At 35.0% G+C, this 10,798-nt stretch overlaps 1 protein-coding gene and 1 non-coding gene across 2 annotated transcripts; one reads left to right on the forward strand and one right to left on the reverse strand.

Annotated features, from left to right (window-relative positions):
• The first annotated feature begins 124 nt into the window (after positions 1–124).
• pall (pallbearer) lies at positions 125–9,425 on the forward strand. Its single transcript, XM_053764795.1, has 9 exons — positions 125–395; positions 1,841–1,968; positions 2,307–2,427; positions 3,048–3,237; positions 3,570–3,685; positions 4,163–4,250; positions 5,161–5,244; positions 5,429–5,542; positions 6,290–9,425. Exons 1-9 carry the CDS (start codon positions 294–296, stop codon positions 6,562–6,564), a joined length of 1,218 nt encoding a protein of 405 aa, XP_053620770.1. The 5' UTR covers positions 125–293; the 3' UTR covers positions 6,565–9,425.
• A 534-nt stretch (positions 9,426–9,959) lies between these two features.
• Positions 9,960–10,032, reverse strand: TRNAK-CUU (transfer RNA lysine (anticodon CUU)). The gene has a single exon. It is a non-coding gene; the product is annotated as a tRNA-Lys (tRNA).
• Positions 10,033–10,798: the final 766 nt, after the last annotated feature.

A 10,798-nucleotide genomic window follows, 5' to 3' on the forward strand; every position in this document is an offset into this window, starting at 1 on the left:
ACTATTATATTTTTTAACATTTATTTCAGTTCAATATTTATATGATCTTTGCGTCGAACCGAATGTCTAGTGGCTGACATCTTGTATTTCTATTTCTTTCCCACTCATGATTAAAAGCCATAAGTGAAAATGAGACAGATGAAGCTATTTCTAAAATTGACGGAAGAAAGGAAACATCGCGAAGATCAGAAAACACCTCGCTTTTGTTGAAAAGTGTAGGTAAACATTGTGCGAATTTAAAGATTTCTACTCGTCAATGTGATCAAAAAGAGTTAGGTACAATAAATAACATAATGGACGACGGCCAAAAAATGGATCTCATTCACCTTCCCGTCGTTGTTTTAGAGAAAATTTTCTCATACCTTTCGTACGATGAAATTGCGAAGAATAGAGTGGTAAGTGCATTCAAAAGTGTATTAATAGTTTTGACCGTAATTAACCTTTATTTATGAGATTATAACACAAAAATAGATCCATGTAGTCCTTACAAAATTATCACGTAACTTTGTTCTAGGCGTTATTATTACGTTAGGTTCATACATCTTGTAATCAGCGCTTCGCTTCTAAAAACTCACTGTGAACACAAATATATCATGTTAATTTGTATTATGTCTGTGTAAAATCACTAGTCTTCATTATTTTTATGTATTCATACATATATCAAAAGTATATAAAAATTTATTGCCTCAAAAACATTTCGTTAAGGTACTTATGTCATGCAAATGTATTACAAAAGAAAACCTTAATCAAAAGCGCCCCTAGCGCCAGATATGAAAATAATTCCTAAACATAAATTATTTTCATATCTGCATGTATTACATCCACTCATTTCATTTCAAAACAGATAAAAATCAATAATTTTCTTGTTCACATTCAACTGTATATAGAAGTCAAATTAGACTGTCACACTGGCATTTTTTTGCTTCAAATTTTATATTAGAATAGTAATAGTAATTTTTCTAAAAAAAAAAAAATTACTATTCTATTGGCTCAAACAGCTTTTGGTTTTAGACCGGCTACACACACTCCAATTTAAGGGACTACAGAAAGGGATGCTGGTATTTAAAAGAAAGAAATATATTTCTTTCTTTTAAATACCAGCATCCCAAAGTTCATCCTATAGGATGAACTTTCTTTTCTATTAAATACATGCATTTCCTTCTTTAGACCCTAGATTGCCCCTGCGGCAGGTGTGTGAGTAGCCTGCCTTTGTTTGATTTGTTGTTGGCTGGCTAAGGGACATCAATAGTGACAAGAAAGTTGTTGTGTTTCATTCCATATAATTAGCACAACTCTCAGCCATGAGAAATGTGACTATGAAGAAGATGGGCATTGGTATATCTTGTTCTAACTGCAGCTGCTAATTAAATAATTCTATTTCACTCAGACAAGAAAGAGAAACACATAATAAATTCATAAAAATAAACAAGACAGATATTTAATATAGATCTACACAATGGGAAACCTGTTTAATGAGTACCTGTTTAATTTCCTATATATTTTTAGTTTTAAGGCTTGTTTCATCATTTTCTCATAAAGTTTCTATAAATTAACCTGCTAGATAAATCTGCCTGATGTGACTGGCCAGTTAGCCATCTAATACTTGTGGCACTCAATTTTTGTCGCTATCTGTTTGATATAATATGTTAAGGCTATTAGAAACTTTATCAGTAAGCTGTGAAACAGACCTTTCATATTATATATTTATATCCCTGTATATCCTTACATATTATTAAAAAGATGTTGTATCTGTCTGTGTGACTGCGATAAATTAGATTTCTGTGTAGTAAGTTTTCACCGATACATAGTTTGATAAATTGCATTGTTTGTGTACAATTAGGTGTCCAAAACCTTCAATGAGATAAGTATCCGGCTTCTGAACCGCGGGTTCATGTTAATAGAGCGGCGTCACGCGCTCGCTCTAAAGAGTGTGAAGACACAGCTGCCTCGGAGGGAGTCGGAGCGCAGGTACGTGTGTTGTCCTTCTTTCACAACTTCACGGAGCTTATTTTGCCTTGTTAAATTGTGAAAGAGAGACAAATATATCAATTGTTTTTCATTCAAGTAATTGGTTGACTGGAAGAAATAACTTTCTGGGATAAGTTCTACTTTGCGCGAATTTTATGTGTCACTCTTTTTTAATGCTTTCTGTTCTGTGCGTTCTGTTTCTACTGTATAACAAATACAAAAGTTGCAAAAACATGAGTTTTAATTATTTACATTGTAGTTAGGAACCAAGTAAATAGGTTAGTCGGCTATAATATTCGCATGGATTCTCATTATTTTGTGTTTTTCTATTGTTTCAGATATCACCCACTCTCCCGCCACTGCGACATTCTGACGTCGATCGAGACCCGCATTTCTATGCTCAATATGACATACTCCAAATATATTGATAATGGTTATTGCTGTTTTATACCAGGGAAGGTAAGTTCTCCTGTCTATTCGTTCCGAATTTTGGAGATATCGAGTTGATATATATCAAATAGTCAGCTCCACAGTGTCTTTCACTTCTGACAAAATCATATTTTAATATTTATAGTATTGATGATTTCAGGGAATCAAAAACTATATAAATAAAATCATGAAATTTGTCTAGAACATCTCTGTTTCAGACAAATTTCATGACCTTATAACTTACCACTCAGAAGATCTGAAAATTGGTGGCTTATAATTAAATCATTAAAAAATCTATTACAAACATACATACAAATGTATGTTTGTAATAGATTTTTTAATGATTTTTTAATGAAGAAACTACAAAGTTTCTTTCATACAAAACGAGTGCAAAGCCCCAAAAATTTTAGTTTGTCCACTTTAAAAGTGTATACGTATCTACAGGTCAACCTCGATTTGCGAGTTCGACTCGCAAATTTTTAATTTAGCATTTTTAAAAGCTTTTTTCCATATTAGTGTATTATATAACCAATACGCATGTTTTGCCTCGTTTTCTCAATGTCAAATATTAAAAAGTGTGATAGTAACAAAACATAGTCATTAGCCTAATTTATTGCTTTTAATTTTTTATAAAACTTGTTTAATTCCAGGTCATAGACGAAATGCGTCGAGTTCTCTACATAGTTGAAACGTCTACGACTCCGCCGCGCGCTCACGAAGTACTCCAAGAGTTGAGAGATATATCCAGCATGGCCATAGAGCATTTTGATGACAAAATCTCACCGGCCTTCCGTAAACGGCTGCAGGACGGCAGTCAACCGCAACCCAGACCTTCTAATGGTGAGTTATTTAGTTATTACTAGCTTCACCACATTGTAAAAACATAGGTTTTTTTATGCACAGTAACGCCATCTTACTTTAGAAAGCGCCATTGACTATCAGACTTTTTCGATTCTAATCGCGTAATTTCGGCATAAAAAGTACCCTATGTTAGTCCAACATATCAGCTACCTCAATGACAGATTTCATAAAAAATTGTCCCAGCCGTTTGAGCGTGAAAAATTCATTCGGTCCAATATATCTGCTTTAAAATTGATTTGCAAGAATCCACGCGAACATCTATACATACATTATGTTGCAAGTTAAAAAACTTATTTATCAATCAATTCCAGCCATACTAGGCCCGCTGGCGCTGCGTCAAGAAATTAGCAATTTACGTCGACAATCACTACTAAATGCCAAACTTGCTTTGTACCTCGCCGAGCAATACAAGAAGTTTTACAAGCGTGTAAGTTATCTTTATGGTACCGTATTAAATAAGGTTCCTGTCTACCCTACACCCGTGGGGTAAAAACTAAACACACTAGCGCCACTGTCACATTTTCATCAATGCTACGTAGTATATTATGTAGTACTAGCTGCGCCCCGGGGCTTCGCTCCCGTGTGAATTTCGGGATAAAAAGTACCCTATGTATTATTCCAGGTTATTACCCGTATACCAAATTTCATAACAATCCGTCCAGTAGATTTCGCGTGAAAGAGTAACAAACATACACACATACATCCTTACAAACGACATTTTTACCCGGGGCTTCGCTCCCATGGGAATTTCGGGATAAACAGTACCCTATATCCAGGTTATATTCTACACACGTACCAAATTTTGTGTGAACGATAACAAACATACACACATACATCTTCACAAACCTTCGCATTTATAATATCAGTAGGATGGATGATCATTATTTGTTCTTGTGAATTTCAGATGACGGGATATAAAAAAGTGGCGTTGCGTCAGAGGAAGACCATTCGCGAAATGATGACACGGCAGGGCGAACAGGAGGCTAATATAGGTATCATTTTGGTTTATTTACTAGATGTAGCCCGGGGCTTCGTTCCCGTGAAAATTTTGAGATAAAATATAGCCTATAGCAATCTTGGACAATGTACCTTTCTAATGGTGAAAGAATTTTTGAGATCGGATCAGTAGTTTCGGTGATTACCCGCCTCAAACATACAAAGTCACAAGTTCACAAACGCTTGCCTCTTTATAATAATAGACTATACTATTCGACTATTACTATTATTTCTTTATTTATTTACTAGCTTTTGCCCGCGGCTTCGCCCGCGTGATTTCCCACGGCGGCAGTTATTTTTTTGGGATAAAACATACCTTAAGTCTTGCTCCGTACTTTAAACTATATGTATGCAAAATTTCAAGAAGATCGGTTGGGTAGATGTGGCGTGAAGAGGTGACAAACAAACAATTTTCACATTTATAATATTAGTTGGGATTTACTGTTTACCCGCGACTTCGTCGGCGTAGACTATTCTACTTCTTACAGCATAATTATGTTTTTTGTGATTAAGGTTTTTCCATGCCAAATTACTAATTTCTAGGACCCAATATGTTTTGTGTGAGAGCCAATTAAGTCGTCTTTGGTTGTTATGTTTTCAACGTGATTTTCGGTGATCTAGGGGTTGAATTTTATAAAAAATAGTATCCTATATTTGATGCATACCACATTTATTTAGGTTAAGCCGTGAAAGCTAAAACTGTCTAAGAATTTAAATTATTATATAATTTTTTACACAAATGGTAATGTCAAATTATTATTTTTTTCTTAATATGAAATTAATATAAAAAAATAAATTACTTCAATTCGTCTTGTGGAATTATTGAAGGTCCTTCGAGTCGGATTTGAACCAGTAGCCTATGATCATATGTTGTATATCATTAATCAGCTAATGTTATATTTTCAGCTGACCTCAAGCGGCGTATAGAGGAGTGTGACTTCAAATATAGCGAACTCACTCACACCAATCAGGCTGTTGGCGGGAAAATTGGTAATTCATACACTATATTGATTAGTTGGAGAATAGCCAATTACCTATCATGTATCACGAACGTCACATTACCTATCACGAATGTCTAAACTAAACGCCAATTCCTACGAAGGTAACACTGTGAGGGGGTTCCTACTGCTGGTGTGTTATAAAATAAAATTAATAAATACATATATTATTTCAGCGTCAACAGAAGTTGCGTCTCCCGCCACGCAGCCGTTGCGTCACTTCGGGAGCCAGATCAAGCTTGACCTGTCCGTGTTGCCCATCGGAACTTCCAAACGGAATCAGTCCACAAGTAAGTGTATTATAGAAATGTAAAAAAAAAATAAAATGTAAATATATAGATTTAGTATGAATTATTCGACCAAACTGACATGGTCTCAATAACTCAGTGGTTAAGACCACTGTCCCGAATAAAAATTCTAATATTTCCTATTAATTCTAGAATTTTCTTATCTCAAAATAATATTTAGTAGTTTCAATCGATTGTTTTTCTTTTTATTTAAAAATTTGAGTGCGTATGACCTCAACTAACCTGAAGGGAAGCAGAGATGTTGCACACAAGCCCGAAATTAAATATTTAAAAAGTGTGCGTAGTGCGACTTTGCTATTGACGGTGGACATTTTAAAAATATCTTAATATTTTAATCTATGCAATTAATATGTAAATTACCACACAATATTGCAACTTTTAAATTCAAATTCTAATCATTTATTCAGAAATTAGACCTTCACAGGCACTTTTTCTCGTCAATTTTTATATTTATAGTTATTTCTCACAAGCTACAAACTACTGGCATTTCGGAACGACCACTGCCGAGAAGAAATGCCGAAAGAAACTCATTTGAACAGTGCCATTATTGTTTCTTACAATGTTTTTTTTTTCTAATAATATATAAAAGTACATAATGTACATAGTCAAAAGGTATATCAAAACAGGTTATGATTGTTATCCGAGTGCTGATTATAATAATTTATGAAATAAATACATATGAATAATGTAATTTATAAACAAATGTTAAATATTTGTTTTACGTCCCAGTGCTGCCCAACATGAAGCCTCGCAAGCCTGTGATCCGCTTGCCGAGTCTCTCCGAAGACGAGCCGCCGGCGAAACAGCCAAAATTAGAACCAAAGCCATCCACATCCAACCAAAACAAGGCCAAACAATCGGCCATAATCGCCAAACTCCGTGGCATAACGAATGAGATAAGGCAATTGAGTAATCTGTCCAATTTCGATATGAAATTGGATAAATCTTTGAATTTGGCAATTGAGAATAATGAGAAGGAGTGCATTATACACGAGTTGGATTAGATTTTTATTTTGTGTGTGTATAATGCGACACCCAGCAGCTAGGCACAAGGTTTCCAAATATAAAAGGACGAGGTTTTCTCAATTTGTGCACGGCTACAATGAAAGGTGCACAGATGTAAAAGGGCGTGGCGAAACCGCTCACCCCACTCGTCTGCCTCGGCCCCGCGTGTCGTCACACAACTTTTGTTAGAGCAATTGCAATAGTCTTTCTTTTCTGGATTCTGAGTTCAGCCTGCCTCGTGAATGTTGCCATCCTACACAAAAAAAATCTCCTTCAAACAATTTTTTTATAATATTTTTTTTCATCAGTTATCCGTGAAAGCGTAACAGAAAGACAAGACTTTTGCATTTATAAGTATGGGTTTAAAGCTACAAACTACTAGCGTCAGCTCTTATTGTATTAGTATAGAATTGTACTTTTATTTTTATTGTAATCTAATACACTCTATTAGTTCGGTTGTACTACAATAATGTTTACTAATATAGATAAGATTCGTATTTATACGAATTCCATTTTGGGCACCGGAAACAATGGCACATTAGGTGTTCCATACACGGCACTTAACGATTTCTCATACAGAAGAAGTATTAAACAATGAAAAACGAGGAATAAAACATTATATATCGTGGTGCCATTTTTTACGGTGCCCAAAGTGGAATAATTATGTATTCATTCGCAAGTAATTACAATATATAAAAAACATTTTTCATAACATTATCAACACTAAACAAACTTTATGCATATTTAACACAAGACTATATAGGGTGTAAATGTCACTTTTTGTCTTCAGTGTCATTTTTAGGAATTTAATACATTTTAATCGCAAGTAGGTAACAAAAATTGTATTCAGAAAAAAAATTACTATTGAGAACAAAAAATGCTAAATTTCCGCCTAATCAACTTTCTATACGGAGCTTATTAAGGTAGTGGCTATTATTTAAAACCTTATGACTGTGTTATAAAGTTCATTTTAAAGTGACAATATAAGTATGTTTATCAATGTTGCGGGAGTGTGTAAGGTGGTGTAGCAATTATTTTGAACCTTATCTCCACGTTGTTAAGTTCAATTCTAAGTGGCAATAAGCTATCACTGCCTTTATAAAGCTGAAGTTTAATTTTTTAAAATATTTATCAAATTCTTTTTTTTTATAATCATATGTGTTATTGCTAACGCTAGTGTCAGATTTTGTTCAAGTCGCCTAAAGGCATCTGACAAGACTTTACGACTACCTACCGCCATCAAGTGGCAAGTAGTCGCGTACACACTAGTGTTTATTAAATAACATTTGAGATTATTCATAGCGGGAAAACTAAGAAATTAGATCGTATAATATCTAGTAATTTTGTGTAAATTTCGAAATGTGATTTCGATTATTATTAAGTATTTTTTATTTACACGAGTTTTTTTAACACCAATCAAATTCCGCTCCAGTTTTGAATGACTAAATAACCACTCAAATAACTATCACTTACATGTGTCATATATTCATACATATATTTTAGAAAGAAATAGCATTCGCTATAAGTCCGTCTTTGCACTCATTATGTTTGAATATCTTATGTAACGTATAACTCCTTTGTGAATGGTGCAATAAAGAGTTCATCTATCTATCATCGAAAATCAATAGTTCCTTTCGGCGATTATCGGATCTACCAAAACGCCCCATACTAATAACATGACAAAAATATAGATCCATAAAGTATGATCGCTAATCAATTTAAACTGAAAAGTAGCAAAATGTGACTCGGAAAAAAAACATTTTTTTTTTATATATTATATATATATATATATAGTGAAAATTTGAGTGGTGTTTGAAAAGATCCTGTATAAAAAAATCACACTGGGTATTTCGTATCAAGTAGATAGGTAGAAAGCTCGAATAAAAATAAGTATATTTATTTAAAAAAAAAAAAACAGTAAATGTTATACTTTAAAACACCAGCTGCTGTTCAACACACATTGCTCATTTTTGTATCAGCTACGTGTTGACAAGATTTAGAGCCACTTGCTGATAAAGTATCTGATAGCCTATATGTAACATATCTGACAGATAGTATTGAAAATTGTGTTTCACAAGTGTTGGATAGGGCTAACTGGCAAATAACTTCAGGCATATTTATCTAGCAGTTAGTTGATCTGTCGGATTACAGTATGATATTGTTTCAGAAAGCGGTGAAAGACTAAGTATTAACTCGTGTCAACGCATATTTGACGTATAACTAAGCAATCGCTCCGACAATTACACTGGTTTATTTCACTACTGTGAAACAGAATATTTTTTCTTCTCTGTTACACTACAATACATTGTATTACAGACCAGGTGATGAATTACAACATTATAATGCCCGCGCTCATATTAGGGCCCGTATTTATGCCATGTAGGGCGAAATTAGAATTATTAAGTACATGTTAAACTGTTACGCCAAATATGTAAAGTTCGTTTTGCGATCTCGATGTATAATCAAACTTAGTAATAATTCGCCAAGGTCATTAACTATTTGTCCTGTGTTGTGGCAGACCATGATGCCGGCTCCACACTGTCGCCGAACTCGGACACATGCCGACGCGTGAACATTGCGCAGTTAGTATGAGTGTTTTTATTTACCGCAATGAAAAACCAGCGATGTATACCGAACCGTATGGCAAACTGTTCGACGACAGTGTGGAGCTAGCATGAAACAAAACGTCACACGTCATTGCGTCCACACGTTCTCTCTTTCACACGATGCTTACACGATATAGGAAAAAGAGACAGCAAATGGACGTGATGTGTTTGTATGTTTCGTGGTAAACCTCCTGACTTGTAATATCCATAACTTACATAATAAGTACTTCAATGTAATAAACGTTCTATGTCTACGCAAAACTTTGATTTTAACCCACACATAAACCCTCCCATCTCTGCGGCGTGATGTCATCTGCGGCTGTGACGCCCCGAATCTCAAGTACTGCGCAAGAAACCTTTACTTTTGAAGATTCGACTGTAATTTTACACTGGCCTGACGTCAACCCTCTTTGGAATGCTATTGTAGCCTATCAGATGTCGCTATAAAGGCTTCTTCTACTTCTTCGTCGCCCACGTTTAGCAACCAATATTTGTACTACTCTAAGGCGGGAACCACACAATGTATTTACACGAGAAAATGCATAAACTAGAACATTAATTTGTGTACGCCATAGATCAACAAAGAAGAAAAAATAATTCCTGATTGTTCGAAGGTCCTGCCTGTATTTAAAATAACTAACTTTATGATATTAACTATGTCTTTTTACCTAATATAAATTGTAATAAAATCAATTTCAATTTTATTAGAGTATACTTCACAAGAAAAAAATCTTAATTTTCATATATTTTCCACATGAAAAACGTTACCATACTTTAAAAACGTCGCGCGCCCAACGTGGGGCTCGAACCCACGACCCTGAGATTAAGAGTCTCATGCTCTACCGACTGAGCTAGCCGGGCTGTGTTCAGACCGTTGAATGTGAGTTAGTCCTTAAATAAAAATTTGACGACCTCGGTGGCGCAGTGGTAAAGTTCTTGCCACTGAACCGAGAGGTCCCGGGTTCGATCCCCGGTCGGGTCATGATGGAAAATGATCTTTTTCTGATTGGCCCGGGTCTTGGATGTTTATCTATATAATGTATTTGTTATAAAATATAGTATCGTTGAGTTTGTATCCCATAACACAAGTCTCCAACTTACTATGGGGCTAGCTCAATCTGTGTGATTTGTCGTAATATATGTATATGTATGTATGTAAAAATCAATAAATGAAAATAATTTGGTTCTACTTATGCTTTTATCTATGGTTGTATATTATTTTATCTATGGTTCTACCCTATTACAATAACATTTTGAACGCTGAAAATGGTTAAATAAAATTATTTATAAGCATCGCGCCTGTATCTCATCACAAAGGTGTTAAAACACACGCCATATCTAGCAACTAGGGGGCATATAGCCTTGGCAGCTAATAGGCAACCGCTTCCCAAAGAGGGTCGTCAGGCAGGCGGGTCATAAAATCTGAGACGATTATTTTTATGCAGACCGGGAACACGCGACGAGGTGAAAGATATTTGCCCAAAATGTCTAAACAAAAATGCATCGGTGAGAAAAAAGTATACACCGTTGTAAATTGCTTTTTTTTTCCTATTTACCACCTGTGGAGCTGGGGAAACCCATCATGGGCACCTGGGAAGGGAAGCCCAGGTAGTGCCGCACTCCTACC

Source organism: Plodia interpunctella, chromosome 26 (genome assembly GCF_027563975.2).
Source record: "Plodia interpunctella isolate USDA-ARS_2022_Savannah chromosome 26, ilPloInte3.2, whole genome shotgun sequence".
NCBI lineage: Eukaryota > Metazoa > Arthropoda > Insecta > Lepidoptera > Pyralidae > Plodia > Plodia interpunctella.

Excerpts from the sequence above, each read along its gene's own strand:
- pall (XM_053764795.1), top strand. The coding sequence starts at position 294 with ATGGACGACGGCCAAAAAATGGATCTCATTCACCTTCCCGTCGTTGTT. Across the intron at positions 3,686-4,162 it reads ACAAGAAGTTTTACAAGCGT|ATGACGGGATATAAAAAAGT; the intron begins GTAAGTTATCTT and ends TGTGAATTTCAG. Across the intron at positions 5,543-6,289 it reads CAAACGGAATCAGTCCACAA|TGCTGCCCAACATGAAGCCT; the intron begins GTAAGTGTATTA and ends TTTACGTCCCAG.